This window comes from Schistocerca cancellata, chromosome 4 (assembly GCF_023864275.1).
Source record: "Schistocerca cancellata isolate TAMUIC-IGC-003103 chromosome 4, iqSchCanc2.1, whole genome shotgun sequence".
In the NCBI taxonomy this organism is placed as follows: domain Eukaryota; kingdom Metazoa; phylum Arthropoda; class Insecta; order Orthoptera; family Acrididae; genus Schistocerca; species Schistocerca cancellata.
Genome location: NC_064629.1, coordinates 39,109,320 through 39,127,367, shown reverse-complemented (window position 1 = coordinate 39,127,367; position 18,048 = coordinate 39,109,320). Strand labels below are relative to the sequence as shown.

Sequence of the window (18,048 nt, the reverse complement as noted above, 5' to 3'; positions counted from 1 at the left end):
TGCAATCACTGCAGTATGTCCTCATAAAATTTAGCATTTAGGGTTGTTCCTCTTGTAACAAACTAATTGCACTGTGCCCTCAATACTGGAGGGAACAGGGGGGGGGGGGGGGGGGGAGGAAGAGGAGGAGGAGACAATTTGATCTTTGATTTTGACTGATGTGCCTGTTTTAGGGCAAAGAGTTTCTCTGGTTTTTCATTAAGAATTCTAAATTTTTGTCTCAAGGTCATACCCATATACCCATGTTCCATCTCCAGTTACAATTTTGGACATGAAGTCCCGATCTGAATGAAGACAATGCTTCAACTCTACACAAATCCACACATTTTTTCCATTTAGTAGTTAAAAGTATGTAATCAAGTTTTGCAATCACTCATCTCATTTGCAAAATATTGGTTAAAATACTTTTTCACAGACCCATTGAGAAGATCAGTTCTTTTGTAAGCTCTCTAATGATTATTTGCCCCTTTGAACAAATTATTTTTACTACCTTTTGCTCTTTTTCTTCTGTTTTTCAGGTTAATGGCTGTCCTAAACATTCCTCATGCCACTTGTCAACAGTCTTCAGAGTTACAGCATTATCACCATACAGCAGTTTAAACATTTCACGAGCTTCTTTGGCACTTTTTTTGCTGCTAAAACTAGTTTAATTCACTGTATGTTTTGATCACACCTCTTTTGTAATTATGATTCTACCTGGAATAACAAAATAGCACTGTGATGCCAGATTAGGATATCTGAACACATCATTTAGCCAAATAACTTCGATAGTAGGGATTCTCCAGTGATACATCTAGTTAACACTTGGTATCCAGTTGATGCTGCTCACCATGAGACTTTATCAGTAGCCAAGGGGTCACAGGCTCTTATGCATTATGTGTCAGGTGTATGTATTCTAGTAGGCCTATCCATACCTTTGGTGTATAGCAATTTCTGTGTTGTCTTTTGGAGGCAGTGTTTTTAAGTTGTGTAGAGGAGCTTCAGGGGGGTAGGGGAAGTAAATTTTAAGAATTTTATTGAGCATTCGCATTTGTTTGCTATGAGCAGACATTGTGTACCAACTCCTCATACCGTATCACAGTTTCAGCACACACTGCAGACCTGTTACCATTCAAATGGCAGGAATTGCTGAATGAGGGACACATTTAATGGACTTTATTCACAATCCCTGGCCAATTTGGATATAAGAGAGGATTACACGATGCTCTGAATTCAGGCAAATACAGGATGGAGTACAGTCGCTTCATGCTCTTGTATGCTGGCACCTGACCAGCTAACATGTCCTCCTCCTTCGACTCTTCCACAACATTGTTGGGTCTTTGATTGTAGTGGCCACCTTTCCCAGCAGTTGGTTGCTTCCCTCGGTGTCTCAGAAGTACACCCCTTTTCAAGAATGAACCCTCCAGGGTTCTTTCTTGGAATTTGTCATTCTACCATTTCAGTTAACCACTGCGGTCCAGACGTCTACAACAGAACCCAATCCTGCCATCCTGTACAATCTGGTGTCACATAGGTGGGATACTTTCTCATCCTTTGATACAGTATAGTGTTATTTTTGCCGCTGGTTTTTGCGATTACCCAATGTTAGCATGACCACACAAACACCACTGAACAACTGGACCATTCCAGGGCATAGACGGACTCCTGGATGTTTGCTACCAGAGGATGGTGGCAGTAGCAATGGTCGATAGCTTATATGCTGCTCAGTGAGTCAGAACAGAGAAGAAACGACTCACCAGAACAGGAACGGATGGTCTGAGGTGCATGAGACATGGACACAAGGTCTGCAGTGAATACACTGCAGCAAGCGGGCAAAGAATGCTGTTCAATATGCCCTTTGTGGACATAGGCGAAGCCAAGAGTACCATCAGCAATTGAGCCGTCATTGTAAACAACTTCAGAGCCCAGGAACATGTCAAGAATTGAGAGGAAGTGTCAGCAGAGAGCGCCAGGGTTAATGAAGTCCTTAGCGCCATGCAAAAGGTCCAGACCAAGCTATGGATTAAGTGTATGTGAATGGACCTCAAGTAGAGGTGGTAAAGGCAAGGACTCCAGTTCGGAGAGAAGGGATCGCAATCGTAAGCCCTGACCTGGGCCGCTGATGTGAGAGATTAACTGCCGCAGGTGGGAAAAGGAGACGATAATTCAGATGCTCAGTAGAACTACGAATGTGTGCAACATAACTGGTGAGCAGTTGTGCACGTCACTGGATGGACTTCGGCCTCCATCAGGACACTGGTCACCAGACTCTTTCTAGAAACTCCTGTCACTAGGCAAACACCACAGTGGTGCATTGTGTTGAGTAAACACAATGTTGAGGGAGCCACCAAGCTGTAAACGAGCCTCAAATAGTCAAGGCGGGATTAAAAAAGGGCTCTGTAGAGCTGCAACAGCGTATTGCAATCTGCACCCCAGTTGGTGTTACTCAGGCAGCAGTGTGCATTGCGGTGCTGCCAGCACTTCCGCTTAAGCTGACAAAGGTGAGGTAGCCAAGTGAATTGGGTATCGAAAACCAGTCCTAAGAATTGATACGTCTACACTACAGTGAGTGGATCATCATTAAGATCAAGTTCTGGTTCCGGATGAATGGCACGATGCTGACAAATGGATGACACACAACTTTGCAGCTGAAAACTGGGAGCTGTGGGCTAGAGCCCATGACCGTGCCTTGTGAATGGCTCCCTGTAGACACTGCTCAACAACACCAGTTGGTTGGTTGGTTTGTTTGTTAGTTTAAAAGAGGGGGGGAGGGGGGAAGGGTTGGTTTGTTGGTTTAAAGGAGGGGAGGAAGGGATCAAACTCTAAGGTCATTGGTCCCTTGTTCCCAGCAAGATAATTAACAAGGGAAAGAAGGAAAGAAAGGAGACATTAAGCACAATAACAAGAGAATGGAAGAACCAGAAGAATGACAGAAGGACACTACTATGGACAAAACAGGAGAGAAGCAAGAAACAGGTAGAAGGGATAAAAACAAGAGAGCAGATGACCGTGACTGGCTGACTATGAGAATAAAAAGGAAAATCCAGCTACTGTGTGACATTAAAACATCCGGCCCAAAAGCATTAGAGTGGAGAACACAAAGGGACAATGGACATGCATTAAAAGCTATATAGAATCATAAAACCTACTATCATGTATAAAATGTAAAATGAAATTAGCTGATGAGGCATTGTGAGCTAAAATTAATGGCAACAAGTCTGGTAACTGAAGATTCTGTCCAAGGGCAGCCAAATAAGGACAACTCACCAAGATATATGCCACTGTTAGCTGGGTGCCGCACTGACACTGCAGTGGGTCATCATGACAGAGGAGCCGACAGAGGAGCCGACAGAGGAGCCGACAGAGGAGCCGACAGAGGAGCCGACAGAGGAGCCGACAGAGGAGCCGACAGAGGAGCCGACAGAGGAGCCGACAGAGGAGCCGACAGAGGAGCCGACAGAGGAGCCGACAGAGGAGCCGACAGAGGAGCCGACAGAGGAGCCGACAGAGGAGCCGACAGAGGAGCCGACAGAGGAGCCGACAGAGGAGCCGACAGAGGAGCCGACAGAGGAGCCGACAGAGGAGCCGACAGAGGAGCCGACAGAGGAGCCGACAGAGGAGCCGACAGAGGAGCCGACAGAGGAGCCGACAGAGGAGCCGACAGAGGAGCCGACAGAGGAGCCGACAGAGGAGCCGACAGAGGAGCCGACAGAGGAGCCGACAGAGGAGCCGACAGAGGAGCCGACAGAGGAGCCGACAGAGGAGCCGACAGAGGAGCCGACAGAGGAGCCGACAGAGGAGCCGACAGAGGAGCCGACAGAGGAGCCGACAGAGGAGCCGACAGAGGAGCCGACAGAGGAGCCGACAGAGGAGCCGACAGAGGAGCCGACAGAGGAGCCGACAGAGGAGCCGACAGAGGAGCCGACAGAGGAGCCGACAGAGGAGCCGACAGAGGAGCCGACAGAGGAGCCGACAGAGGAGCCGACAGAGGAGCCGACAGAGGAGCCGACAGAGGAGCCGACAGAGGAGCCGACAGAGGAGCCGACAGAGGAGCCGACAGAGGAGCCGACAGAGGAGCCGACAGAGGAGCCGACAGAGGAGCCGACAGAGGAGCCGACAGAGGAGCCGACAGAGGAGCCGACAGAGGAGCCGACAGAGGAGCCGACAGAGGAGCCGACAGAGGAGCCGACAGAGGAGCCGACAGAGGAGCCGACAGAGGAGCCGACAGAGGAGCCGACAGAGGAGCCGACAGAGGAGCCGACAGAGGAGCCGACAGAGGAGCCGACAGAGGAGCCGACAGAGGAGCCGACAGAGGAGCCGACAGAGGAGCCGACAGAGGAGCCGACAGAGGAGCCGACAGAGGAGCCGACAGAGGAGCCGACAGAGGAGCCGACAGAGGAGCCGACAGAGGAGCCGACAGAGGAGCCGACAGAGGAGCCGACAGAGGAGCCGACAGAGGAGCCGACAGAGGAGCCGACAGAGGAGCCGACAGAGGAGCCGACAGAGGAGCCGACAGAGGAGCCGACAGAGGAGCCGACAGAGGAGCCGACAGAGGAGCCGACAGAGGAGCCGACAGAGGAGCCGACAGAGGAGCCGACAGAGGAGCCGACAGAGGAGCCGACAGAGGAGCCGACAGAGGAGCCGACAGAGGAGCCGACAGAGGAGCCGACAGAGGAGCCGACAGAGGAGCCGACAGAGGAGCCGACAGAGGAGCCGACAGAGGAGCCGACAGAGGAGCCGACAGAGGAGCCGACAGAGGAGCCGACAGAGGAGCCGACAGAGGAGCCGACAGAGGAGCCGACAGAGGAGCCGACAGAGGAGCCGACAGAGGAGCCGACAGAGGAGCCGACAGAGGAGCCGACAGAGGAGCCGACAGAGGAGCCGACAGAGGAGCCGACAGAGGAGCCGACAGAGGAGCCGACAGAGGAGCCGACAGAGGAGCCGACAGAGGAGCCGACAGAGGAGCCGACAGAGGAGCCGACAGAGGAGCCGACAGAGGAGCCGACAGAGGAGCCGACAGAGGAGCCGACAGAGGAGCCGACAGAGGAGCCGACAGAGGAGCCGACAGAGGAGCCGACAGAGGAGCCGACAGAGGAGCCGACAGAGGAGCCGACAGAGGAGCCGACAGAGGAGCCGACAGAGGAGCCGACAGAGGAGCCGACAGAGGAGCCGACAGAGGAGCCGACAGAGGAGCCGACAGAGGAGCCGACAGAGGAGCCGACAGAGGAGCCGACAGAGGAGCCGACAGAGGAGCCGACAGAGGAGCCGACAGAGGAGCCGACAGAGGAGCCGACAGAGGAGCCGACAGAGGAGCCGACAGAGGAGCCGACAGAGGAGCCGACAGAGGAGCCGACAGAGGAGCCGACAGAGGAGCCGACAGAGGAGCCGACAGAGGAGCCGACAGAGGAGCCGACAGAGGAGCCGACAGAGGAGCCGACAGAGGAGCCGACAGAGGAGCCGACAGAGGAGCCGACAGAGGAGCCGACAGAGGAGCCGACAGAGGAGCCGACAGAGGAGCCGACAGAGGAGCCGACAGAGGAGCCGACAGAGGAGCCGACAGAGGAGCCGACAGAGGAGCCGACAGAGGAGCCGACAGAGGAGCCGACAGAGGAGCCGACAGAGGAGCCGACAGAGGAGCCGACAGAGGAGCCGACAGAGGAGCCGACAGAGGAGCCGACAGAGGAGCCGACAGAGGAGCCGACAGAGGAGCCGACAGAGGAGCCGACAGAGGAGCCGACAGAGGAGCCGACAGAGGAGCCGACAGAGGAGCCGACAGAGGAGCCGACAGAGGAGCCGACAGAGGAGCCGACAGAGGAGCCGACAGAGGAGCCGACAGAGGAGCCGACAGAGGAGCCGACAGAGGAGCCGACAGAGGAGCCGACAGAGGAGCCGACAGAGGAGCCGACAGAGGAGCCGACAGAGGAGCCGACAGAGGAGCCGACAGAGGAGCCGACAGAGGAGCCGACAGAGGAGCCGACAGAGGAGCCGACAGAGGAGCCGACAGAGGAGCCGACAGAGGAGCCGACAGAGGAGCCGACAGAGGAGCCGACAGAGGAGCCGACAGAGGAGCCGACAGAGGAGCCGACAGAGGAGCCGACAGAGGAGCCGACAGAGGAGCCGACAGAGGAGCCGACAGAGGAGCCGACAGAGGAGCCGACAGAGGAGCCGACAGAGGAGCCGACAGAGGAGCCGACAGAGGAGCCGACAGAGGAGCCGACAGAGGAGCCGACAGAGGAGCCGACAGAGGAGCCGACAGAGGAGCCGACAGAGGAGCCGACAGAGGAGCCGACAGAGGAGCCGACAGAGGAGCCGACAGAGGAGCCGACAGAGGAGCCGACAGAGGAGCCGACAGAGGAGCCGACAGAGGAGCCGACAGAGGAGCCGACAGAGGAGCCGACAGAGGAGCCGACAGAGGAGCCGACAGAGGAGCCGACAGAGGAGCCGACAGAGGAGCCGACAGAGGAGCCGACAGAGGAGCCGACAGAGGAGCCGACAGAGGAGCCGACAGAGGAGCCGACAGAGGAGCCGACAGAGGAGCCGACAGAGGAGCCGACAGAGGAGCCGACAGAGGAGCCGACAGAGGAGCCGACAGAGGAGCCGACAGAGGAGCCGACAGAGGAGCCGACAGAGGAGCCGACAGAGGAGCCGACAGAGGAGCCGACAGAGGAGCCGACAGAGGAGCCGACAGAGGAGCCGACAGAGGAGCCGACAGAGGAGCCGACAGAGGAGCCGACAGAGGAGCCGACAGAGGAGCCGACAGAGGAGCCGACAGAGGAGCCGACAGAGGAGCCGACAGAGGAGCCGACAGAGGAGCCGACAGAGGAGCCGACAGAGGAGCCGACAGAGGAGCCGACAGAGTCTCTGCGAGAGGCCCCCATGGAGGTCTTCCACACATTTGTAGTCTCCTTAATGGTATGCAGTTTGTTGTGCATGCTGAGGTTATGCCATTCCATCTCCCAAATTTGCAAAACCTTGTGGCCTAGTGCTCAACACATGTCAGTTGCAGAGACTCTGATCTCCATAAACGGTTTCCACATAGCCTGTTTGGCCAACCTGTCGGCAAGTTCGTTGCCTGGGATTCCGATGTGACCTGGAATCCAGACAAACACCACTGAATGACTGAACTGTTCCAGGGCACAGATGGACTCCTGAATGGTCGCTAGCAAATGATGACGAGGGTAGAACTTGTCAATAGCATGTGCTCAAGGAGTCAGTACACAGTAGAAACGACTCACCCAGGCATGAACGGATGTGCTCATGAGCACGAGGGATAGCCACCATCTCGGTAGTGAAAACACTGCAGCCATTGGGCTAGGAATGTTGTTCAATATGTCATCCATGGACATACGCAATGCTGACGTGGTCATCAGCCATCGAGCTGCCGGTGTAAACCACTTCATGGCCTCGGTACATGTCAAGAATCGAGAGGAAGTGGCAGCATAGAGCCGTTGGGTTAACTGCGTCCATAGGTCCATGTGAAAGGTCCATGTGAGAGGTCCATGTGAAAGGTCCATGCAAAGCTGTGGCCTAGGTGTACACCATGGATGTGTACGTGAATGGACTTCGATTACAGGTGGTAACGGCAAGGACTCTACTTCAGAAAGAAGGGATCGGCCACAAACTGTAATTGGAAGCCTGACCTGGGCCACTGATGCGAGAGATGAACCTCCATGGGAGGGAAGAGGAGACTAATTCAGATGTGCAGGAGAACTACGAATGTGTGCTATGTAACTAGGCAGAAGTTTTACACTCTACCCTGCAAAGGAGGGACTCCAGCCTCCACCAGAACGCTGGTCACCGGACTCGTGCTAAAAGCTCCTGTCACTATGTGAACATCACATTTGTGCAGCGGGTCGAGTAATCACAATGCTGAGGGCGCCGCCGAACCATAAACAACAAGCCCATAGCCAAGGCGTGATTGAACAAGGGCTTTGTACAGCTGCAGCAGTGTAGAGCTATCTGCAAACCAGTTGGTGTTTCTCAGGCAGCGAAGGGCCAAATTGAGGTGGTGTCAGCACTTCTGCTTAAGCTGACGAAGTTGAGGTAGCAAAGTCCATTGGGGATTGAAAACCAGTCATAAGGATCGATATATTTCCATTACAGTGAGTGGATCATCATTAAGGTAAAGTTCCCATTCCAGATGAGTGGTACAATGCCGACAGAAAGTGAATAACACTCGACTTTCGGGCCAAAAACTGAAAACCGTGAGCTACAGCCAATGATGTGCCTTGTGGATGGCTCCCTGTAGGTGCCGCTCAGCAACAACAGTACTTGTGGAGCAGTACGGAATGTGGAAGTCGTCTGCATACAGAGAAGGCGAGACGGATGGTGCAACAGCTGCTGCTGCTAGACCATTAATGTCGACTATAAATAGAGATACACTCAATACAGAGCCCTGGAGGAGCCCATTCTCCTGGATATGGGGGGAACTATGGGAGGCACCAACTTGGACACGGAAAGTACGAGGCAACAGGAAATTTAGGATAAAGATCGGGAAGGGGCCTCTGAGATCCTACTCGCATAACGTGGCAAGGATATGATGTCACCAGGTGGTGTCATATGCGTTTTATAAATAAAAAAAGATGGTAACCAGGTATTGGCATCTGGAAAATGCTGTTTGGATGGCAGACTGAAGACACACTTGGTTATCAGTGATAGAGTGACCCTGGCGGGAGCCACCCTGACATGGAGCCTGTGGGCCATGTGACTCCAGGACTCAACCCAATCACCGGCGTACCATACGCTCTAGCAGCTCACAAAGAACGTTGGTGAGGCTGATTTGCCAATAGCTATCCACATTAAGTGGGGTTTTGCCTGGTTTGACACTAGTATGATGATGCTCTCCCACCAGTGGGATGCCATCGCACCATATCCGGTTGAAGTTGACAAAGACACGTCGCTTGTAGTCAGATGAGAGAGATTTAATCGTCTGACTGTGGATCCGATCTGGCCCAGGAGTTGTGTTGGGGAAATGTGCTAGGGCACTGAGGAGCTCCCACAATGTAAATGGGGTGTTGTAGGATTCACTGTGGTGTGTAGTGAACGAGAGGACTTTCCCTTCCATCCACTGTTTTAGAGTGGGATTGGCTGGGGGGTAGTTCTCTGATGCAGAAGCTCGAACATAGTGCTCAGCAAAGTGCTCAGTAATCGCGATTGCACCGGTATATAACACGCCTTTTATGTTAACACTGAGAACACCGGTTGGGGGCTCATACCCAAAAACATGTTTGATCCTTCCCCAGATGTAGGAAGGTAATGTATGGCACCCAACGGTCAAGACTTCTCTCTCCCAACACTCATGCTTCCGTCATTTGATAAGTTGCCGAATGCGGGAACAGAGCTGTTTAAAGGCTATAAGGTGCTCCAGGAAAGGGTTCTCGTTATGCCTCTGTAGAGCTCGCTGACAATCCTTAATTGCTTTAGCGACTTCCAGCGACCACCAAGGGACTGCCTTTCGCCGGGGCACCCTGAAGAGTGAGGGATCATGTTTTCTGCCGCAGAAAGTATTATTGTACTCACTTGCTCAACCATCACTTCAATGTTCCCATGTGGGGGAGATTCAAATGTGACAGCAGAGGTAAAAATTCTTGAGTCCACCTTGTTTAAAGGCCATCTGGGTAGGTGGCATATGCCTGATGCTGGGGCAGTGACAGGGTGATGGGGAAGTGGTCACTACCACAAAGGTCGTCATGTGCTCTCCAGTAGATAGATTGGCAAAGTCCTGGGCTGCAAATTGATAAATCAATGGCTGAGTAGAATGAGATTTTCACTCTGCAGCGGAGTGTGCGCTGATATGAAACTTCCTGGCAGATTAAAACTGTGTGCCCGACCGAGACTCGAACTCGGGACCTTTGCCTTTCACGGGCAAGTGCTCTACCAACTGAGCTACCGAAGCACGACTCACGTCCGGTACTCACAGCTTTACTTCTGCCAGTACCTCGTCTCCTACCTTCCAAACTTTACAGAAGCTCTCCTGCGAACCTTGCAGAACTAGCACTCCTGAAAGAAAGGATATTGCGGAGACATGGCTTAGCCACAGCCTGGGGGATGTTTCCAGAATGAGATTTTCACTCTGCAGCAGAGTGTGCGCTGATATGAAACTTCCTGGCAGATTAAAACTGTGTGCCCGACCAAGACTCGAACTCGGGACCTTTGCCTTTCGCGGGCAAGTGCTCTACCAACTGAGCTACCGAAGCACGACTCACGTCCGGTACTCACAGCTTTACTTCTGCCAGTACCTCGTCTCCTATCAGCGCACACTCCGCTGCAGAGTGAAAATCTCATTCTGGAAACATCCCCCAGGCTGTGGCTAAGCCATGTCTCCGCAATATCCTTTCTTTCAGGAGTGCTAGTTCTGCAAGGTTCGCAGGAGAGCTTCTGTAAAGTTTGGAAGGTAGGAGACGAGGTACTGGCAGAAGTAAAGCTGTGAGTACCGGACGTGAGTCGTGCTTCGGTAGCTCAGTTGGTAGAGCACTTGCCCGCGAAAGGCAAAGGTCCCGAGTTCGAGTCTCGGTCGGGCACACAGTTTTAATCTGCCAAGAAGTTTCAATGGCTGAGTAACTACCGTGAGCCACACTGAAATGTTTGGTGGCACCAGTATTTAGTGGGCAGAGGTCAAACCAAGACAGTAATGTTTTGATATCTCTGCTTCAACCAGTAAGCATGGTGGCCCTCCCCTGTTTTCTTTCTCCTGATAATGACATCTTCTTGAGTCCTCCCCGGAGATCCGAATGGCGGACTATTTTACCTCCAGAATCTTTTACCCAAGAGGACGCCATCGTCATTTAACCATACAGTAAAGCTGCATGGCCTCGGGAAAAATTACGGCTGTAGTTTCCCCTTGCTTTCAGCCGTTCACAGTACCAGCACAGCAAGGCCGTTTTGGTTAGTGTTACAAGGCCAGACCAGTCAATCATCCAGACTGTTGCCCCTGCAACTACTGAAAAGGCTGCTGCCCCTCTTCAGGAACCACACATTTATCTGGCCTCTCAACAGATACCCCTGCATTGTGGTTGCACCTATGGTATGGCCATCTGTATCGCTGAGGCACACAAGCCTCACCACCAATGGCAAGGTCCATGGTTCATGGGGAGGAGTCCAATACTAATAAAAGCTAATTGCATTGGTACAGACAAACTACACAACATTCCAATACTAATAAAAGCTAACGACATTCCATTTATGTAAGGAAATTTTCTAAGTGAGTGAAAATCAAATTTGAAGTTGTTGCAAACAGTCAGTGATCATGCTCACAAAGGCGTGGTGGTTAATCTGTGGACTACATTACGTATCATTAGGGGAACAACGGGCTTTATGGGCCATTTAAGGAGAAATGTAAATTACAAAATATATTTATTGCTTAAGTCAGTGAAGAACCACACCAATATCATAATGTTTAGAATTTGAAAACATTGTTTTGAATAAAATGTTTTATTGTTTAATACTATAGAAAAAGGATAACATATTATAGCTCATTTACCCTATGATTTATTTAGCTTACAGTGATCACAAAAGTAAAAATGTAGGTCATCGATTTCCGCACGGAGTTCTTGTGCCCAGCCTTCACACTTGTTGCACTGAGTCCAATTTTCCTCATAGCTTTCTCCACACACAATACAATTTACATTTACAATGTCTTGAGAAGTGCTTGGTGTTGGACTGTCATTATGAAAAATTTTGATTTATTCATGTTTCTTCTTCTTATTGATCATCATTCGTTCTTGTTTTGGAACTTTCATTTGTCTCTTTTTCTGTTGTGCTTTTTCATTTTGCTCTTCTGGATCTATTTTGTCTGTCAGCATATTTTTTATTAGAGCTGGTGTCAATATTTCACTTCTCTTTGCCTTTCTTTTCCAACATGTCAACCTCTTTTCACTCTTGGAGGGCAAATGCAACACTTCTTTGAAACACTTGCAAAATCAGAATGTCCACACTTGAGTGTAGTGCATTGGAGAAAGTGGTGGTGTCTCCAAAAGTGATTGTAGAGTCTGTCTGGGAAGCAAGCTGAGGAGTGGGAGGGGGGGTGGGTATCACAGCTGTTGGTTAGATCGATGTGGGTGTCCTAGATGTAGCAACAGTGGTCCCATCAGACATCATACGTCATCTCAGGGAAAGTCCATATCAGTTAATTTCTCTGAATTTGTTGGGTAAATGCCAGTGCATTTAAATGCATTTTCAGCAGTATCTAGTACACACACTTGCTTGTAGGCATCAGCTACCAATTTTGCAACATCAAAGTCATTAATTCTTCACCCTGGATTAGCCCTCATCCACAAACTGCAAGCAGTGGTGTAGCAGTTTTTGAAAGGTTTCATTAACATCTTATCTAGAGGCTGCAACTTACGAGAAGTGCGTTGGGGAAAATTTAACATGTGGATATGGTTTTCCTGAGCAAACATGACGTCCAAGTCCTTGTGACTGGCATGACCATCTACAATCAGCAAAACAGGATCTCCTGCTGAGGGCATTGTGAAGGAAACAAAGTGTTTAAGCCACTTAAAGAAAGCCTCAGCTGCCATCCTGCCACTAGAAGTTGCAAAAACTAATGCTTTCGGTTGGAGCACCAATCATGAGGTGGTCATTCATTCATTTTCTTGGACAAATAAAAAGTGGAGGAATAAATTGTCAAGTTGCACACATGCAAAATATAAGTTTAAAATTACACCTCCTCTCTCCAAAAGTAATTTTCCCCACTGAACATTTGCATTTCACTGTAATAACTTTCTCATTTTCATGCACACATGATACACCAGTCTCATCTGCATTAAAAATTCGGGATGGATGAAAAGAATGCTTTTTTAAGGGAGTTTCAAACTGACTGAAGAAAATTTAGCCCTGTGGTTTATTAAACTCTACACACATCAGACTAGCTGATTGTGGTTTTCTGTAGGTCAGATTTGGGTGCTTCTTCATAAAACTGACATAAAAATCTTTTGCTGCTATTTTTGTCCTTTTATTGAATCTGTGACTCAAATTTAATTTTTCTGGCAGGTCATAGGCCCGTTTCTAAAACCCTGTTTTGGACAGGGACATCAGTCTCTAATCTAAATCAATCAAATGAGCTACTAACAGTTTTTCACTTCTTTCATCAAAGGTTGCCTTAAAAGACCCCATTTGTGGTTTCATATCAGTTGACTCATTATTTGCTATAGCTTTTAACTTCCTTTGGAGAGTGCATCTCAGTACATATCAGTCAGATGTGGCTCTTTCAGAAAGTTTATTTTCCAGTATGTTTCCAACAGCATTTTTCATATCGTTCTCTGACCATTCTCCCCAACTTTCACCTGGTTTTTTCTTAGATGTTGGCATAGTATCTTAGAAAAGTTCTGTAGCCCATACCTTGCAAATGTCATATGGCTCATACTACCTTTTTTTTTGTGGTTTTAGGGCGCACAACTTCAATGGTCATTAGCGCCCTGCCATACTACTTGACTCACAGTGAGATGAAAACATGGTAGTAAGCAACATTTTTAGAGCAAATGAAATGCAATTGTCAGTGTCTTATATTAATAGAGCAATCTAAAAAACAGCTCTAGTTTCGTAAGTATATTCTCACCTGCAATGATTCAGTGTGAAGTTAAAAAGTATTTGAGACAACAACTTGTAGGAGCACAAACAAACAATAATCACTCTCAGATGATACGACACGGGGAATCAAACTCTCTACAGATGGAAAAAATGGCGCTGGCAGCAAAGATTACACTGTGTACCATGCTGCTACGTAGTAGTGAATAGCTGATATACCAACTGGCGCATACTACCCACCATTCCCCTATTTATGTAGCAACATTACACTACACAGAAAGAAATAAAATTATCGCTTCAGTTATCTCTATTTTCGTATAAACATTGTCCAAATATGAGTTTAATATGAATTGGTCTTTGCGCTCACTTCACATCTGAGATGAATGTTAAAACCTGAAGTCATTGCTTGGGAGTGCAATTGCAAGGTGGACTTACAATTTAGCTTGACATAATATAAACAGGTATCATATCTGAATAATGTAGGTATCTTGCTTTGGACAATAGCGAGATAATAAATGTTGTTGTGGCTGTATTCTGCTAGTCTCATCATTGCTGGTAGATAGCGATTGTAAGTGTGATTTGGATATTTCTGTGTATCTATTTGTGGTGTAGTAGCATTGCTGTACGGCCTCAGATTTTGTGTATAGTGAAAACACTTATTATCTAGCATTTTAGTCTGCTGTCCCACCAGTGTTTATTATCATTCCAGTTGCTGATCACCAAACGGTTGATCTGTCCTCAATTTGTTGTCTAAGAGTGCAACTACTGTACAAGCTAGGCTTCAAGTGTTTGCCAGGCGCTCGGCTACTACTGGAATCTTCTGTGATCGGATAGTGATCCACAGTCATAACATCAACTGTCAATACAAAAACTGTACCTAATTCTTGCTGAATGGTTGACTGGTTTGCTTAAGCAATTTTGCACAGCAGGAAGCCATACATCAGCATCACAATGTTGGTACAGTATGATCCTTGTTGTTTTGAGTTAGATCTTGAGTTCCGCCATTCGCCACATTACACCTCCAAGAGCAGGATATGCCTCATAGAATGAGTAGGGGGACTGGGACAGGCATCCTAGACTAAGTGGGAGGTGAGGGGGGAAGGGGAGGAGAGGGGGGGAGGGGAGGGGAGGACTGGAATGGGCCTCCAAGAACAAGGAGGGCTGTGAGGAGACAATGAGTGTGTGTGGGAACGAGAAGAGGTCAGAGAGAGGATGAGAGTACAGACACCAATGAAAAAAATATGGTGGTGTGGCATCACATGGATAGGGCCAATAATCTAAACTTTTTAAAAGCAAACTATGTGAAAGAAGTGAGTTTTGGGCAAAAAAATGCAATTCTTGTGAAGAGGCCAAAATGTCTGTTACCTTTGTAAAGTACTGTAGGTTTTATGGGAAGTACACTAACATAAAAATTACTACTGAATGCACACTTAGCACACACTGAGATGCAAACAACCAAGTTAAACATCAGAGAGAGACATTTTCTGAAAGTTATACTTATTTCTCTGTCTTCACTTCATCTTTCCAATCTCTCTACCCCCCCCCCCCCCCACCCCCTCCCCCATCACTAATCCAATTTTATATATGCTGAATATAAGAAAAAACTTTCATATGAAGTCATTTCATTTTTGCTTTGCTGATGATTCAAGACATGCACTTACAAAGCCAGAAGGGATCCTGCATTGAAATTTTTCATTGTCTACTACAGAGTGGCAGACAGGCAATGGAAAAAATGGCACTTTGTTGCTTTTCCACACAGAGAGATAGAAACAGCTACCACTTCTGCTTGTGTATCCAAGATGACAAAATTTCTTTAATAATTAGTGTCAAATAACATGAAATATCATGACAAGTTATTAGTGGATATATGGTATATTGTGGATGATCTATTTAGCAGATAGTGTATGACTCACAAGTACACTGTAATTAAAGACATTTCTTTCAGAAATGTAACTTAAAGTACCTTAATATATGCTTAAATGTTCCATAGTAAATATTTTTATGTATACAAATACTGAAGGTTTTACAAACATACATACTGCAATCACTTTGGCAAAATGGACCAACACAGAGCAGCTCTCTATATTTTCATCAGCCCTCGATTTATGGATGAGAAATGAGACATTTTTTGATCTTATTTTTGTTGCTCGATACCCAAAGACAAAGAGCAGTGAATCAATCACATTGCTTTTTCCACTTCCATTTGGACCTATTACGGAGTTAAACCCCTGAAAAATTTAATAAAACAAATATTAGATATATTCTCTGTAAAACAAAATCTAAAGTGCCCCAATCAATACTGATTAGTGAATTTATCTGCTATGCAAATTGTCAAAATCATAGTGTGATTAATATGCTTTGAAATACTGGTCGGGTTCATTGCAGGCCAGCATTTCTGGTCCATATCATGAACTAACTTAAACCCGTGTCTAGTTCTGTGATGGCAACTGTTTCAACATTCATGTGTAAACAATTTCACACACATTATACATTCGTGAACAGTGATGTTCATTTAGACTGTCACTGTCTGTAACATCGCCAACACCTATTCTTCCACTTCTGTACAGACAATATTTGCAAGTCAGAATTTTTTGTAGTGTCTTCTCGTTCTCAAAAAATATGTCACAAGACATTAGTGGGCCCTAATCTTCAGGCTGTTAACCTATCAGAGCTAGGAAGCTCAGTGCTCAAGAAATGTCACAGATGCCCACCTGACAGGTGATAGCATAATTTATTCTATCTTGTTAGCACATAATTACTCTCTATTGTCATTTACAATTAGATTTGATAATTATTCATTCCATAGACCCACAAAAGAGGGGATCCTCCGGGGTGTGAACATGTCAGATAAACACATTACAAAAATGTAATTAGAAAAACTTGAGAGCAATCACTAACCTTGTGGTTATAGCTTGATACCAGTGCCTACCAATTTTAATTGTATATTACAGCACTGAGGGTGGTCACTAAATGACTGAAAATCGATTTTGTGGACAATAAAACTACAAATTACGGCCAATGCTGATTTTCCTTCCAATTCTATCCACTATTTGGTCGTGGTGCATAGAACACTCCACGGAGTCGCCAATCAAGGCAAATGTTGTCAGCTGTGCCTTTGGCGGTCCGCACCGTGGCTTTATAAATAAGAGCACTGCAAGCTAGCATCAGGCCCCAGTTCTCTTCTAGATTTGTATCAGTGCGCACTCTGTGTCAGAAGCTGCGTCGCATTTGTGCAGTTGCAAGGAACAGCCTTGGATGCTGTATTATGTAACTCAGTATGCACATAACAATGAGTTCACATTGTGGTAAAGCGTTAATTGCGGAATGACTTCAGTGATTTATTCTCAGTTTGTGTGTGTTGTATTTTCACATGTAGCTGTAGGACAGACCTTCTACCATTATTAGCGTGGAATTTGATGAGTATTAACATCAAATTTTGGTGAGCATTCACTTTGAACATTTACATCAATAATGATTATTGAAGAGTTTTGTTATCTAGGGATAATAGGATCCATGATAGACTCTGAACAGCTCTGGTAATACAATAGCTGACAGTAGCAGTGCTTGGGTAAAGATTTGTCTCAAACTTTATGCTTTATCATTTCGAGAAAATAGTGAAAATTGTTATAGAAAACTGCATTTTCTATGAAGCCCAAGCATCATCCTAAATCCTCAGCGTAATGAACTTCAATGATCAATAACATTATTTTTCAATCAGAGTGGGTGCAGTGAACTTTAATTACAGGCATCACTTTTTGTTAATCATTTTCTGGTTGCCGACATTGTTGCTAGAGAGCCTGCGTTGAGAACGTCAGCAACGGAAAAATTTTCCACCCACTGCCCCACATAATGTATTAAGGACATTTTCAGTGTAAGTGTAAATAGCCTTCTCAATATCAGAACCCTTATGAAACAGAAACTGTGACTGACAGTATGCTATTTTCACTACGGTACTTTAGTAGACACATGAACATAACCTTTTCAAAGATTTTTGAGAAAGCTGGCAAGAGTGAGATCAGTTGGTAATTTGATAGCATTTCTTTGTCCCCTTTCTTGTGGAGAGGTATAACTTCAGCATATTTAAGGCAGTCTAGTGATGTTCCTGTGATAAGTGATTGATTACACAAATAACTTAAGATATTACTAAGCTCACATGAACACTCTTTTATTAACTTTGTTGATATGTTATTAAAACCACTAGGGTGCTTTGATTTCAAGGACTTTATGATGGATTATATTTTTTTGGGCGTAGTAAGTGTCAGTTTCATTTTAATGAGATTGCATTATTTATTGAACCTGACAACCCCATGCTATCAGTAACATAGGCATAATACTTATTTAAAGGGTTTGCAACACAACATGCATTTGTTACCAGGGTTTCATATATTTTTAGAGCTAATTTGTTCCTCCTCATTTCTGGCCCTGCCTGTCTGACTTAACTATATCCCATATAGTTCTTATTTTATTGCTGGATGTACTTATCTTCTTATCATAATGCAGGCATTTAGATTTCTGGATAACCTTCAATATTTTGCAGCAATTTTT

At 47.2% G+C, this 18,048-nt stretch overlaps 1 protein-coding gene and 1 non-coding gene across 2 annotated transcripts in view; one reads left to right on the top strand and one right to left on the bottom strand.

Annotated features, from left to right (window-relative positions):
• Positions 1-3,330: 3,330 nt before the first annotated feature.
• LOC126183363 (cell surface glycoprotein 1-like) overlaps positions 3,331-18,048 on the top strand; it is a gene marked incomplete at its 5' end in the record, with an annotated part of 134,407 nt that continues 119,689 nt past the window's right edge. Inside the window, one exon of the mRNA XM_049925282.1 lies at positions 3,331-6,836. Coding sequence (XP_049781239.1) covers positions 3,331-6,836 — 3,506 coding nt within the window. The remainder of the gene's footprint in view (positions 6,837-18,048) is intronic.
• Trnas-uga (transfer RNA serine (anticodon UGA)) lies at positions 9,801-9,875 on the bottom strand. Its single transcript has one exon. It is a non-coding gene; the product is annotated as a tRNA-Ser (tRNA).